This window comes from Dioscorea cayenensis, chromosome 14, assembly GCF_009730915.1.
Source record: "Dioscorea cayenensis subsp. rotundata cultivar TDr96_F1 chromosome 14, TDr96_F1_v2_PseudoChromosome.rev07_lg8_w22 25.fasta, whole genome shotgun sequence".
NCBI classification, from domain to species: domain Eukaryota; kingdom Viridiplantae; phylum Streptophyta; class Magnoliopsida; order Dioscoreales; family Dioscoreaceae; genus Dioscorea; species Dioscorea cayenensis.
In genome coordinates, this window is record NC_052484.1 from 2,256,457 (window position 1) to 2,272,174 (window position 15,718).

Below are 15,718 nucleotides of genomic sequence, written 5' to 3' on the forward strand. Positions count from 1 at the left end.
AAATGATATGAAATACATGGCATTGTATACTCATCAAATTCCCCCACACTTAAGCTTTTGCTTATTCTTAAGAAAAAATAAAACATTACAAATTAAGTGAAGAAAGTGCAAGACCTCGGGGCTTCAAGAATTGGGGAATTTCAAAAGTAGTTCGGGTTTCAACTAAACAAGATTGCTAAAAACTTTAAGTTCCAACAATAGTAGACACTCTATTCAAAGCTATCATTGTGTGTGTGTGTGTGTTACAACACCTTCACTTCTTTTGACCTAGAGGACTTTAATAACAAAAATTTCACAAACATCTTCTTAATTATAAAGTGGTAGCTTCACACAACTCCTAAGGCATCATTTTCTCACGTAGCCTCACAAGTGGCTTTCACGCTTAAAAGAGGTAGCTCTTTCCACATCTTTTACCGAAATACGGTATCTTTCACTTTCCTAAAGAGGTAGCTCTTTCTCTTATTAGGGCATACACCATATATGACTTATTGAGACTAGCTTCACACTTCTAATAGTGGCAGCTCTTTTCTTTTCTCATTTTTTTCTAACAAATTCTTTCAAATTTGCAAAAAAATTTCTCAATATTCAACCACATGAAGTAAAATGAACTAAACTATATGAAGTCCAACAAGGTTTAAGTTGTTACAATAGAGAATTTGTGTGCTCTAATTAGGTGAATAACCAAGAATATAGTGTAGCATAAAAAAAATAGAACTCAAAATGGACCAAACTCACATGTGTCCACCTTTAATACTAAGAAACTCCAACTACATTTCAAATGCACCGACATTAGTTACAACTTGGCATGTAAAAAAATACAATGAGTCATAAACCCTGCCCCACACTTAAATCATACATTGTACTCAATGTGTGGGCAAAATAAGCATGCAAGACAATGTAAACAAGAATAGAAGGGGAGTGGAAAATGAGTACTTCCCCGGTTCAAATTAGAGAGTACATTGATCATTGGAACCGGTCTAGTGTGTCCGTTGTTGTGACCTAGCAGTTGGGATTGCTTAAGGTCAAGAAATGACCGAGTGAGCATCCCTTTTGTAATTGAGGACGGTGGGTGTTACCATTAAGTGCTGCGAAGTGCATGGAAGACATTAAAGCTCAACAAAAATAAAATAACAAAAATAAAAACTGAAATCCATTAAAAGTCTAAAAAAATAAGTACAAACTAGGGAGGGCCAACCCTTCTCATAAATGATGAATACAAAGTTTGAAAATGAAAGAGTAGAATGAAAAGAAAAGAAACTAATGCTCAGTCCGATGGGGCGGAGTTTGTCGGTGGATGCGGTGATGATGGAGAAGTCGATGCTGAAGGAGATGGAACTGGATAAGGGACCAGCCTGGCAAGAATATCCAGAGCGCAGCCAAGATCGGCCTACATCTGTACCAGCGTCAACTATATAGCCTGTTGGTCCTCCCTTACCTGTCTTACCTTAGCCCACAGCTCATGAATCTCTGATCTATGTTTGGGAGGAGTTGATGGACTGGGCGAACTTGCAGGCTTAGTGGCTGAAGGTAGGGATAACTCACTGCAAAACTCATCATTCAACTCCTTAACCTTATCCTCACCCCCTGCTGATGGCTGCTCTGTGGTCAAGGTGAGGATACAATGGTCAATGTATTAATGCCGATGGGAGATGTGCCGCCAACCACCTCCTGTCCTTGAAGTCGATCTACTAAGCCCATATCTTGGATGAGTCGTGTGATATATGGGCCTGTGAAAATCACACCAAGACATACATACTAGCCCTGATGTGTGATAAAGTCTGCTAGTACGTAGCCAAGGTGGATGGGGTGATGCTCTACAATGCTGTAGAGGATAGGAGCTCCTGTCGCCCCACCACTCCAATGCTATCGGCCTTACCTACAAAAGAGCATGCAATGATAGCATGGGCGTATCTTAGAGCCGAGCGAGTGAGGAAAGAGGTATTCTTGAAGCCTAGCTCGTAACTCCACCTTCTGCTCAAATGCTACCACAATGTTTTGGCTGTGACGCCTAGAGGGAAGTCGATCAGCAACTTCTCGTACTGCAGGGAATTGGTGTAGTCAGTATCGTGCAACCCTAACAATAACAAAAACTCTATGTAAGTCATCTATCCCTGCTCCCCGAATAGCTGAAATCTAATGGTAATAGCTCTATCAAACCCCACGAGCCCTCGGTTCACTTTGAAGATGGATAAGACCTCAAGGGTTGTGTCCCAGTACACCTGTTCCTCATAAGAGAAAAGGCTGCTCCATCCACCTGTTTAAAACAACCCCTTCACCTCCTTCTCAAGCCCAAATTGCTCGAGGATCGACCAGCCCACCGTACAGGACTGGCCAAATCACTTTGTCTTCAAGCGGGCAAACCGCTCTCAGAAGCGAGCTTTGGAGAATGTAGGGGCCGAAGGGATCAGGGGAGTCGTCGTCTCCTCCACGGTGGCCATGCCAAGGTAGAAGCCTCTGTCCAGCTTCTCTTAGCCGGTCTTGATGCAACCTTCTTCACTTTAGCCATACTGCGACAGACAAATATGATGTTTAGAAAAAAAAATACAAGATTTACTCTAATTAGGAGTGCTTAAGGCCTCTTTACGAGTAGGCTTATTACCGTAAGCCTCGAGGAATGTCACCTTTATAGCCACGGCAACCTTACGGCCATAATCCATGAGCTTAGACCATAAGAACCCCTCCTGTACATTGGAGCTCAAAAATTTACAAATTTCGACTTTAAAACAACAATCAAGCAGTGCTAAGCATGCACACATTCGTTTTCATGTGAAATTTCAATAAATTGACTCAAGAATCATGAAAAATGAGGATTACTTTTGATACAAAGTATAAGATAAAAAACTGGTAGGTGAAAAGCTTTAGGAGCAATCCAAACTAGTTCAAAATTACTTAAAACGAGAATTTGAAATGAAGCTCAAAGGTCGCTGGCGACACTAAAACCCTAGGGTCTTATGGGCAGCTTGGGGGATAAGCCGTGACCGTAAGTATCTCTGAATGAACAATTACGGGGAGCTTACGGCCGTAAGGCCTGGCCCGTAAGGATACATCTCCTTTATAACCTAGGTTACTATCATAAGGGCCTTTATACTGTAGCCTGTAAAGTTCTTTGTCTTGCTCTTACGATCTTGCTTACATGGGTAAGATGCCCGTCAAGAACCTAGGTTGTACCCCATTAAGGTTATGGGCCGTAAGGGTTTAAAGAATACCTGTAAAGTGCTCTGGATGACCCTTACACCTCACTTACAGGCGTAAATCACACGTAAGGAACCTCTGAACTGTGCTCATCAGGACATACAGGCAATAAGTACACTCTTAAAACTCTCTGGAACCCCCTTATAGGGTGGCTTACGGTGTAAATATGCCGTAAAGCTCTCTATTTGAGGCTTAAGGCCCTGCTTACAGGCATAAGTTGCCGGTAAACAGTCCTGGAAAATGGGTAGAGTTTCCCATGTTTCCTATAATTAAGCTCAAGTATAAATATGATATATGAAGCACAAAATGAGTGTCAAAAAAACAAACAACCAGCCAACACATGAAAAATCCAAGGCATGCCGAGTAATTTACTTTTAACTCAAACAAAACTACAAAACTAGCAGTAAGGACTCAAACTCAACAAAATACAAAAAGTTTTACTTGGGTTGCCTTCCAAGAAGTGCTTGTTTAACATAACGAGCTTGGCTTAGCTGGAATACGCATGTCAAGGAGGTTCAAAATAGAAATACTCCTCAAGACCAAAATGAATGTCTCTGAAATAGTGCCCAAGTGCGAGATTGAAGAAAATGGTGAACTTACCAATGAAGCTGACTGACTCAAGTGTTACCTCCTTAGGTAAAAGTTTTCTCTTGCCTTTCTTGGGGGAAGTGACCTCTAGCCAATACTTTTTGCTCATCTATTCCTCAACCAATGTTGGTGTAAGAATAGAGGCGATCTCTTCAACATGAGGGGCATCCAATAACTCCACAAAATGCTCCTTGTGCAGAATTTCTTGCACATATTCATCAACAATCGAATAAATCTTATCAATGAAAGAACAAGTGTCATCAGTAGCATTAGATAAATCAAACATGACTTACTCACCCCCAATCCTAAATATCATTCTACCATTGCTAACATCAATTAGAGCTTGGAAGCTGGCTAGGAAATGCCTACCAAGAATGAGGGGTACCTCAAGATCTCAACATCCTTATCTACATCTAAAATTACAAAGTCTACCAGGAAGATAAATTTATCAACTTTAATCAACACATCTTTTATGATTCCCTAAAGATGCCTAATGGAGCGGTCTGCTAATTGTAAGGTCATCCTAGTTGGCTAACGGTCACTAAGTCAAAATTTCCTAAACATAGTGTAAGGCATAATATTTATAATAGTTCCTACATCCACTAGGGCTTTTTCATTTACCAAATCACCAATGCTACAAGGGATAGTAAAACTCCCTACATCTTTCTTCTTCCCTGGTAGTTAGTTTTAAAGTAATGCCGATCATCCCTTACTCAATGTAACCGTTGACACCTCTTCAAATTTTCCATTTCTTGGTTAGTAAGTCTATGAGAAACTTGGTGTACTTCAGCATTTGAGAAAGAGCTTCAACAAACGGTACATTAATGTGTAGTTGCTTCAATAAATCCAAAAATCTCTTGAATTTTTCATCTGTGCGATCATTCTTCAGCCTTGATGGGTAACGAAGCGAGGGACATACTTCTTCACTAATGGCGGTGTTCTTTTCTCAACAATTGGAGTGGCCTTTCCCTTCTTTGCCGGACTTTCCAAAATCTCAACTTCTAATTTCTTTTCCTTCCCTATCAGCCTGTTACTAACCCATCCCCACTTCTTTACCCCTCCGAAGACTGATAGCCTTGAGATGTTAACAAGGATTGGCTTCAGTATTACTCGGCAAACTCTCTTGAGTACATTTGGACAACAGTTTAGCTATCTACCCCGCTTGATTCTCTAGATTCTAAATAGAAGCTTACTGATTTCTCATCATTGACTCTATGCACTGAAATTAGGTTTTGGACTGCTGAAACTTAGTATCCGTGCTCTGTATAAACCGAGTAAGTACTTCCTCCAATACGGGTTTCTTATAATTCTATGGTTGAGGAAATCCTGGTGGGAGCTTCTGCTGCTGCCCTTGATTTCCCCAAGAGAAATTAGGTTGATTCTGCCATCCTGGGTTACAGGTGCCACTGTAGGGGCTTCCTTGCTGTCGGAGGGCACTGCCAATGAAATATACTTGTTCGATGTATCCGTGGGCCGCTCCTACAATAGAGCAATATGTATAGGCATGTCTTTCCCCACACGTGTTGTAAACCATAACTACAGTAGACTTCTAAGTGGATAAGTTATCAATCTTTTTGCTCAAGCCCTCCACCTGGGCTCCTAACGCTGTGACTTTGCTAACCTCGATTATCCCAGTGGGCTTTCCAACTGAGTTACCTCTAGAATTTCATTGGTAGTTGGTTATGGCTATCTCTTCTATCAACTGCTTGACAGCCTCTGGGGTCTTATTGCCAAGTGATCCTCCTGTTGCTGAGTCAATAAGATGACTGGTACTCTGATTTAGGCCTTGATGAAACATCAATTCAGGGAGATTGTGATGTGGACATTTCCCTAATAAGTCTTTGAATCTCTCCCACGCATCAAACAATAATTCGGTATCCAACTATGCATAAGCTGTAATCTCTTGACGCAACTTGGCCATTCTTCCTGGTGGAACATAACGGGCTAAGAACGCTTCGACGAGCTACTCCCAAGTTGTGATAGATGCTCTAGAGAGAGCTTGGAGCCACTGCTTGGCTTTTCTCTTTAGTGAGAATAGAAACAATCAGAGTCTAATGGCGTTATCAGAAATATTGTTGATCTTCAACATATCACAAACCTCGTGTAATACCTTAAACCTTTGGATACTTGTAAGGAATTATATTCAGGGTATTATCACAATTTTAGTGAAACTATCCTACAAAGCAGTTCTATTAAGAAACTATCCTACAAAGATTATCACTAACTCACTCAGGAGAATTGAGGGAGACTGGGTCTCCAAAGTACCCTAACTAGAGTCTTACTCATAATCCCCTCAAATTATAGCAAGTCTATGCTATGTACGAATTTCTTCTCGTCACCAAGCACATCAAATATATGAAAACTAGGGGGCTCTTGCCACAATAGCAATCATTCAATAAAAACATGTAATTAGATACAAAAATATAAATTGCGATTAATGAAATGAAATAGCACAACCATCCACAACCATTGTCAAAGTATAAACCCTAGATTTCAACTATGCCCAAACATCTATCAAATTAGTCCTCCATTAGTGGAGGGTAAGCATTGAAGATACAAGTAATAGGAGGAAACATGAAAACCCTCTTCTCAATCGTGCCGACGGAGGATTACCGAAGAAGCCCTAGGAAAGCTTCCAAGCATGCCGCCAAGATGAGATTGATAGCTACAATCTCCAATCCCCTTGAATATGGATCCAAATCTCCCTTGGAATAGCCCTTCAGTACTGGAGATTTATCTCCTTTCTTCTCAAACTTCACCTCTAAGAATCGCCCAAAAGAAAAACAAAAAATACCCTAAAAATCCTCATAAGTTCTATTTATAACTGACTGCTTACGGGTTGCTTACGGGCGTAAGGATGTGGCCATAAAGGAGCTGGAGAAGATGGTCACGAGCCTTACGAGAACACTTTCGGCCGTAAGTCCCATCTGTAAGATCTTCTATTTATATTACGGTCCAACTTATAGTCGTAAGCGCTAAACCGTAAGCTTCACTGTGCTACTTCTTATGACTACCCTTACGAGCGTATGCTGTGGTAATAAACTCCTGTGGATGGTCCTTACAGACATTTTTATAGGCATAAGTCGTGCCCGTAAGGTTCTCTGATTTGGCTCTGAATCCTCCTTACGGTTATAAGGATCCCCGCAAGGTTCTCTGGAATCCACTTACGGCCGTAAAGTTGGCCGCAAGAGGCCTGTAAGCCAACCAGTTTGCATTGCCCTTTTTCAAATGATGCCGACAAAGCTCCAACATCTTCGTTTAGAGTCTGGAATGCTCCTTTTGGCTCTCTCTCTCTCTCTCTCTCTCTCTCTCTCTCTCTCTCTCGGCTTGAAATGTTGCCCTAAGCCTAAGAATGCAAACCACACTATATTTAGCATTAAATTTCACAATATAATTATAATACATGCTAAATGAGTGTACAAAATGATATGAAATACATGAATGTTGTACACTCATTTTGATTATTACAATAATTGGTTTTAAATTCTCAAAGATGGGCATTAATTTTATTTAGTATTTAATTGGAGCATTGCTCAAGGAACATGCCTATTTTATTTAAACTCAAATAGTATTATTTTATTACACCAATACATCATGATAATTTCATTACAAATATTACATACAACAAAATATGTTAGGCAAATACCAAACAAGTTGTCTTTATTTTGTTGAAGTTTACCACTGTAACCACATATATCCAATCAAAAGCATTATCTAATAATTGAAAATATGTGAAGCACCACCTCTTGTTTAATATCAATGCACTACAAAAGGCCCAAAGTCCAGAAGCAAATCCTATTCCCATGCTTAAATAAAGCCATTTTCTTTCATCAACCTCAGTAACATCTTCTTCCCCAATTTGGAGTGTAGGTGATTGAGATGGCTTATTTTCATGGCACTTGACATCTAATGGAAATCCACAGAGATTAGAATTGTTGCTGTAAATAGAGGAATTGATGAATGTCTGAAATTGTCCACCAGATGGAATCTTTCCCGAGAACTTATTAAAAGAAAGGTTCAAATCACTCAATGAGGTTAATAATGCCATACTTTCTGGAATCATACCTGACAGATTATTCATTGATAAGTCGAGAGATTCTAACCACCGCAACTGACTAATACTCTCAGGAATCTTTCCAGTTAAATGGTTCTTAGATAAATGTAAGCTTCGCAAGCCTATCAAGTTTGTTAGCTCCTTCGGGATCTCTCCTGATAAATCATTATCAGAAAGGTCAATAGCCATGGGGAGAGAAGATTCTTCAACACCATACCAAAGTTCTCTACCTTTCATTTCCACTTCAAATGTGTTAAAATGATCTATATCATGTGAAGTATCTAAGAAGCCCTTCATGGCTTTAAGGTTGCCAAAAGTTATTGGAATTTCTCCTGAAAAATGATTGTGTGCAAGATCTATAACTCGAAGAAAATTGAGGTTGCCCAGCTGTGGAGGAATGTTGCCAATCAATAAATTAGATCGAAGTCGAAGAGCTTCTAAATGTAACAAGCCATCCCAAAGCAAAGTTGATATGCTTCCATTGAATTTATTATAACCAAGATCAAGTATTCCCAAAGATTGGCAATTTCTCAATTGTAAAGGGAGCTCACCAGAAAAATTATTATTGTTCAAGTGTAATACATCCAATGAATAGCCTCCACAAATTGAAGCAGGAAAATCACCACTTAAACTGTTGTAAGAAAGATCCACGATTGTAAGTTTTGTTTGTAGAGATTGGTTCCAACAAGCAAGAATAATCCCAGAAAATGAGTTGTTCTCTAACTTCAATATTTCAATTGTTGAGGGAAAAAGGGGTATTGGTCCCTCAAAATGGTTGTGGCTCAGAATGACATGACTTAGATTGAGATGCTCCAGTGAATGAGGCAATCTGCCTTTGATATCATTATGTGATAAATCTACAATTTGAAGTTTCAAGCTAAAATTCCAAAACCAATCTGGTATGACATCTGAAATTCCTGCCTCAAACATTGAAATAGTAAACAAGTTCTCCAATTTTTGAACCCAAGTAGGAAAACTTGGTCCCATTTGGCAACTACCTGTCAAAATTTCTTCCAAAGAAGATGGAGGAACCCAATTTGAACTAATATTGAATATGAACGCATTCGAAGAAACGTCCAGATATTCTATATTTGTAAGATCAACAAAATGAGTTTCGGTCACAACACCCACCAACTTATTATTGCGAACGCTTAAAAGAATTAACTTGGGAAACAACTGGCCAAGATTTTCAGGCAAAGTACCGTTCAGGGTATTATAAGAAAGGTCTAACTCTTGCAGTGATGGTACCAGTTGATAATCAGGAATTGGGCCGTATAATGAGTTGAAAGAGAGGTCAATTGACTTGACAGACTTGAGATTTCCTAACCATTCTGGTAAATGACCAAACAGGTTGGCATTCGACAATATCAGTGTTTCCAAACTCATATTAATACATCCTGAAAATGTTTCTCCAAATTCACTCAATTCAACACTAACATTATTTCCTGAAAGATCCAGTGTTGTCAACATGCAAAGATCACCCAAAGTTTTTGGAATTCCACATCCATTATTACTATTTATATTATTTTTGAAAGAAAGGGTCTTGAGATAAGTTAGATTGCTAATGGTTGGAGGAATGAGATTTGAGAATCGATTATCTCCCATATAAAGATACTGAAGCCTACTTAATTCAAACAACCAAAATGGTATTGTTGAATTAATATTGTTATCTGAAAGATTGAATAAAACAGAGAGTCAGAAATAAAATTAGATTATTTCTAATGGCAGAAAGAATATGATTTTAGAAATCTATTATAGCCAAGATAAATAGATCATATGCTAGTAACTAAAATCAAGCCATAACCAATTAAAACATAGTTGAAATAAAATTGTTACCTGCAAGATCGAGGAGATAGAGCGATGTGAAGTTAACTCGAGGAAGAGAAAGAGGAAGGTTAAGCTTGCAGTCAGACAATCGTATCTCAGATATCCATTGAAGCATATTCAATGAGTGGATTATATTTGGTGCTTTAGAAAGATCCACTCCATTCAAATATAAGTATCGAATGGAAACTAGATTTGAAAGCCAATGACTTCCAACTATATGGAGCCTCCACCCAAATCCAAATATCTCATCAGAGAGATCAAGATAGCTCAAGTTAGTGAGATTACCAAGTTGATGCGGAATAGCTCCACTGAAACCAGAATATGAAAGATCAAGATACTGAAGACTCCGAAATGAACCAATGAAGGCCGGGATATGGATTCCGACAAAGTAGTTCATGCTAAGGTCCAAGTATCTCAAGTGCCTCAAGCCAAGCAGAGAAGGCCTGATTTCACCTCCTAATCTTTGGGAACGAATAGGATTGTCATTATAATCATACAATGGCACTTGGCTATGGAGATCAAGCTGCACAACGTGTCCAGTCCTAGTGCTACACTGCACTCCCTTCCAACTAGTGCAACAGTTGTTACCAGTCCAAGAAGAGAGAAATCCATAAGGATCATGAAGCCCTTGTTTGAAATCAAGAAGAGCTTTTCTCTCATCTTCTTTGCAAACTTCAACTACTTGATCTTGTTTTTGTCCTTCTTGTTGTAGGTCACCAGTACAAACATCAAGCTTATTAATAAACAAGAGAAACAAGATCAGTAGTAAAGACAGTAAATTATCCATGATGAAAGAATGGCTAATTGTGTGTAGATGTTGATTTCTCTTCCATTGTGTTCAATTCGTTTATATAGATAGGTTAGAGAGTCATGTCTTTCAGTTCCCATTAATTAACCACACTATGGACGAGGAATTTCCTCATCCAAATTTTCCATTCAACTAAACACCCAAACGTTACGCCACAATCAACTTTTACCATTTATAATTTCACGAAGTTTGGTAAGTGATTAATTTTTAAAATTCATTAATTTTAATAAATATTTATTATTAATCAGAAAAATTAAGGGAAAATTTTATCTATTTTCATGTTTTTTTTTTTCTAGAATGATCCCGAGCAACAATGTCCAAACCCGACTATTTTCACTCTTATATCGGAGTTATTTTGAGTGTTTGAATTAATTTGAATGAAAAAAAAAATATTTTAGAGTTAAACGAAAATTTGAATCAACATTTATAAAATTAATATTAAAATTTTTATAATTAAATGTGGTATGTTTTTGTTATATTAATTATTTAATATATTACTTTAATAATTGAATTTTGTGGGAATAAAATGTGGATTACTTGAACCATGATTAAGGTTAGGACACAATCATCGATACTAACAGATATTATATAAGGACTAGCATAATATGACACAAATATGTATAATGACATCATAATAAATCTAACAAATATTATTTGAATTAAAATATTTGTATTTTTTTTCTTTTTACAAATTTTTTTATACGTATATTAAAATATTATTTGTAAATTGTTATGTATACTTATTAGAGGGGAACAAAGGATGCTCAAATTTCTCTCGTCAACCAAAGAAGTCTTTTAATGGTTGTGAGAGTGTAGACCATGTATTGGAAGTCCTGTAAAAGGGTAAATTTCTCTCAGTGGGATATTTTGTACATATATATATATATATATACGAGAATTCAAATTGGAAGCTAATTGCTTAAGCAACCAAAATCTCTAACATTTGGACCAATCCCTTGATTATTATATCTCTTTCACTATAAAAATATATGATGTCACCATATGGAATTTCTCTAAGAAGATAAAGAAGAAGAATAAAGATGATGTTTCATTGTCAAATTTCCTAGTGGAAAAAGAAAAAGAAGGAAGAAGAAGATTAAATCTTTTTCACTCTAATAAATATAATATTAATTACCTGTGGAATTTCTTAGTCTAACAAGTATTTCTCAGTCTTTGAAAATGAAGAAGAACAAAAATGACGATGTTTCATTGTCAAATTTCCTAATCCAAGAAGAAGAAATAATAATAATAATAATAATAATAATAATAATAATATTATTATTATTATTATTATTATTAACATAATAATAATCACAAATGGAGTGACTCTTAAGACTAACAAATATATGGGGTAGTTTACAATAGGGTTACATCTATAGTGAAGTCTAAGATTAAAAAATCACTATTAAAATTGTAGTATTATTACAACATTAGAGTATTAGAGGGAATCAAGAAAAGTAAAGAAGAAGTTAATCACCATATATATAGTGTGATACTCTCTGATGAAATTAAGTAATGTGATTCTAATTGAAGAAATCAAGGAACAAAATCAATTATCACGTACACCATAGAGAATAATTAACATTATCATATGTATTGAGATACTGAGCAGTGAGACAATTACTTACAGACTAATGCATTACCATGAATATATAACAGATACAGATACAGATACCGTATCAAGAAATCAAGAAGGTTAATCTATATAATGAAATCTAGTGTGATTAAACTAAAGAAGTTAATAGATTATATATATATATATATATATATAGTGTGGTGATATGAGAATAACAGGTTTTTTCTCTCATTTTGTGCATCTTAAAGTGGAAGACGCGGACAATAATTCCTACAGAGAAATAATGAGTTTTTTATTTGTGAGAGTTAAAAAAATTATTTTCTAATATCTACTTGGGGTTGCGATGGAGAGTAAGTGCTTATATACTTAAAAGATTTCCTCTTTTGTCTCGTAGCCTATACTGGATGAAAAATATAAATTTTTTGCCTTTATTTTATTTATCTTTTGGCTTATCTTTCTTGACAAATTTTGGCCAACAAAATAATTAACTATTTACAAACGACCAAAGGGCTCATAGTCTAATAGTATTTGACCTTTCATGAAAAAACAAGAGTGAAACATTCAAAATTCTCAAATTCAAGACTTTATAAAGAATTAGATAGTCGGAAATAATGGCTTTCTGATGCAGGAGATTGGGTAAGTTCAGAGAATTTCTAAGGAGGGAGACAGGGAAAGGAAGAAGGAGATAGGAGAAGAGAGGGATAGAAAGAAGGAGAGAATGATTTCAAGCCAAAAAATGTTGTTCCATTGATTCATCACACTATTAATCGATAGTCATAACAAAATTGTAACAACTTTCACAGCTGGCATTCTAACAAACATCTTGTGTGCCAAGGTAATTTGTAAAGTAATAACAACCTTCTAGTACTGGTAAATTTTTCCTAATTACAAACATTCACCAATGTAATTCACTCTTCTAATTATTGCATCTGATTTCATTTCACTTCATTATTTAATCATCGTATTTGGCGTGCTTCTTTCCTTGAGTTTTACGAGAGCTCCTTCTGATGGATACGCCCCCTTCCTTTGATGTTTCTCCTGTAACAATTGCCCCACCTTTTAAAGATTCGTGTCCTCAAGGATGAAGTTAGGATAAGTGGCCTTGAATGCTGCTACATCTTCCCATGTGGCGTCCTCTTCTGGCTGGTGATCCCATTAAACTAAGATTTTAGGAAAGATGTGTCCGTGCTTGAGAACATCCCTGCACTGAAGAAAAGCTTTGGGCTCCAGAATGGGATGTTGGTTGAAGAACTCAGACGGCAATGGGTGAAGAACCGTTGTGGTATCCCCAATAAACCGCTTTAGTTTGGAGACATGAAATACTTTGTGGAGTTTTGTCATGACTGGAAATTGCAATCTATAAACAACCGCACCAATCTACTCCACAATTTGAAATGGGCCAAAAAAATGTCGAGCTAGCTTATGAAATGTGCAATGTGCCAATGAAGATTGCCGGTAGGGCTGTAATTTGAGTAAACCAATCTCCCAGCTAGAACTGAACATTAGTCCAACCGGAGTTGGCTTGGTTCTGCTTTCGAAGCTGGGCGAGCTGTAAGTTCTCATGCAGTGTCGTGATGAGCTTTGACTGGTCAGTAAGTAAGTCATCCACCGCCCCCACCAATGATGTTCTAGTCAGATAATCAGCTAAAGAGGGTGGTGCTTGCCCAAATACCTCTCCAAAAGGCGACATTTTGATCGCCTAGTGTCAAGCAGTATTATAATGCCACTCGGCCCATAGAAGGAAACGTGGCCATTGGCAGGGGTTGTTGCCGGCGAAACATCTCAGATAATCCTCCAAATAACAATTGAGGGCCTCCGTCTAATCGACCGTTTGTGAATGGTAAGAAGTGCTAGTAGCTAGCATCGTTCCCTGTAGTTGGAATAGCCCTCACCAAAAATTAGACATAAAGATAGGGTTACGATAGGAGACAATCTGCACCGAAAGTCCATGAAGTTTAATGACATCTTGGACCATAGATTATGCCACCTGAGAAGCAACGAAAGAAGGGCTCAATGCGAAGAAATGCGCCTATTTTGACAGACGGTCAACCACCACCATAATTGTTGTCTTTCCTCCCGCTGGCGGTAAACTTGTGATAAAATCCATGGCTATTGAATGCCAAATTTTTCCTGGAATCGCCAAGGGTTGCAGAAGGCCCTAAGGAGCACAATTGAAGGACTTCGTTGCCTGGCAAATTGAGCACTTGGCTACATACTCCCAAACTGTACGCCGAAGTTCTGGCAAAAAAAAGATGCTAGTGATGCGAGCTAGTGTTCCGCTAATAAGAGAGGTTGAAGTACTGAATTCCCTGGAATCCATATCTTTCCTTTGAAGAACTAGACACCCTCTTTCAATGAGAAATCTAGGTGCTGGCCTGGATTCCCGGTGATCTAAGCAATCAACTTCATGGTGTCTGGGTGAGCTTTGTAAGCCGTTCGAATGGCGTCCCAGAGTATTGGTTGTGGTCAGGAGTCCGAGAACAGAGCTTGATAAGATACACCAGAGACTTGTGACAATGTGCCAGCCCATTGAGTACACCCGACTTGCACTCTATATCGAAATCAAACCCCACTAATTTGTACAACCATCGCTGATGCTTGAGGGTTTAAATTATTTGGTGAAGCAGGGCGCGAAGACTATGATGGTCGGTCTGGACTGTGAACTGCCGACCCAAAAGATATTGAAGCCATTTCTCACCGCTTCAGTGATGGCTAGCATTTCTTTAGCATATGTGGATGCGGCTTGTTTCAAGCAGAGAGTTGTTTGCTAAAGAAGGTGATCGAATAACCTTTCTGTAAGAGGATCACGCCAATGCCCGAGCCCAAAACGTCAATCTAAACCACGAAGGGAAGCTCAAAATTTGGCAATTGCAAGATCAGAGTTTGGGTTAAGGCCTCCTATAAATCCTTGAAGGCCTCTATAGTTGTGGGTGTCTAGACGAACGCATCCTTGCGCAAAAGCTCGATTAACGGGGCTGCCAAAATAGAGTATCAAGAAACAAACCAACGGTAATATCCGCAGAGATCAAGAAATGCTCGCAAGAGCTTCACCAAAGTCGGAAGGGGCCAATCATGTATGGATTGAATCTTTGCGGGATCAACAGCAACACCCTCGTCGGAGATGACGTGGCCCAAATAAGGCAGAGAGAGGCAACCAAATTCACATATTAAAAGTTTTATATAAAGGTGATGATGTCACAAACAAGAGAAGACCTCATCGAGATGTCGCAAATGGGAGTCCCAGTCATAGCTGTACATAAGGATGCCATCAAAAAATATAAGAACAAATTTGCACAGTACCTGTTTGAAGATGGAATTCATAAGAGACTGGAATGTTGAAGGGGCATTCGACAGTCCAAATAGCATTACGAGGAATTCATAATGGCCGTCATGTGTGCGGAAAGCTGTCTTCTCAATGTCCTATGGGTAGATCCGAACTTGACGATATCATGCCTGGATGTCTAGCTCGGAGAAGACCTGTGCAATGCCAATCTCATCCAAGATTTCCTCCACCGTGGGAATCGAAAATTGATCCTTGATAATGAAAGCGTTCAAGGCTCTGTAGTCAACACATAAGCGTCAAGAACCGTCTTTCTTCTTGACCAGATGCACCGGCGATGAAAATGGACTCGTGCTCGGACATATAATGCCGTCGATGAGCATATCACTCACT

General features: G+C 38.3%; 1 protein-coding gene across 1 annotated transcript; it reads right to left on the reverse strand.

Annotated features, from left to right (window-relative positions):
- Positions 1–1,264: 1,264 nt before the first annotated feature.
- Positions 1,265–13,735, reverse strand: LOC120275589 (receptor-like protein EIX2). The gene is made up of 7 exons (XM_039282212.1): positions 13,547–13,735; positions 9,671–10,394; positions 7,427–9,504; positions 3,902–4,015; positions 2,600–2,681; positions 1,436–1,599; positions 1,265–1,387 (listed from the first exon to the last, which is right to left on the reverse strand). Exons 1-7 carry the CDS (start codon positions 13,733–13,735, stop codon positions 1,265–1,267), a joined length of 3,474 nt encoding a protein of 1,157 aa, XP_039138146.1.
- Between the last annotated feature and the right edge of the window lie 1,983 nt (positions 13,736–15,718).

Bases quoted from the DNA above. Each gene is read 5' to 3' on its own strand.
- LOC120275589 (XM_039282212.1), bottom strand. From the start codon at position 13,735: ATGTCGCCTTTTGGAGAGGTATTTGGGCAAGCACCACCCTCTTTAGCT. The intron at 9,505-9,670 runs GTAACAATTTTA...TCAATCTTTCAG, and splicing joins CTATCTCCTCGATCTTGCAG to ATAACAATATTAATTCAACA. The intron at 2,682-3,901 runs GTTGAGGAATAG...TCCAATGTACAG, and splicing joins CTATTCTTACACCAACATTG to GAGGGGTTCTTATGGTCTAA.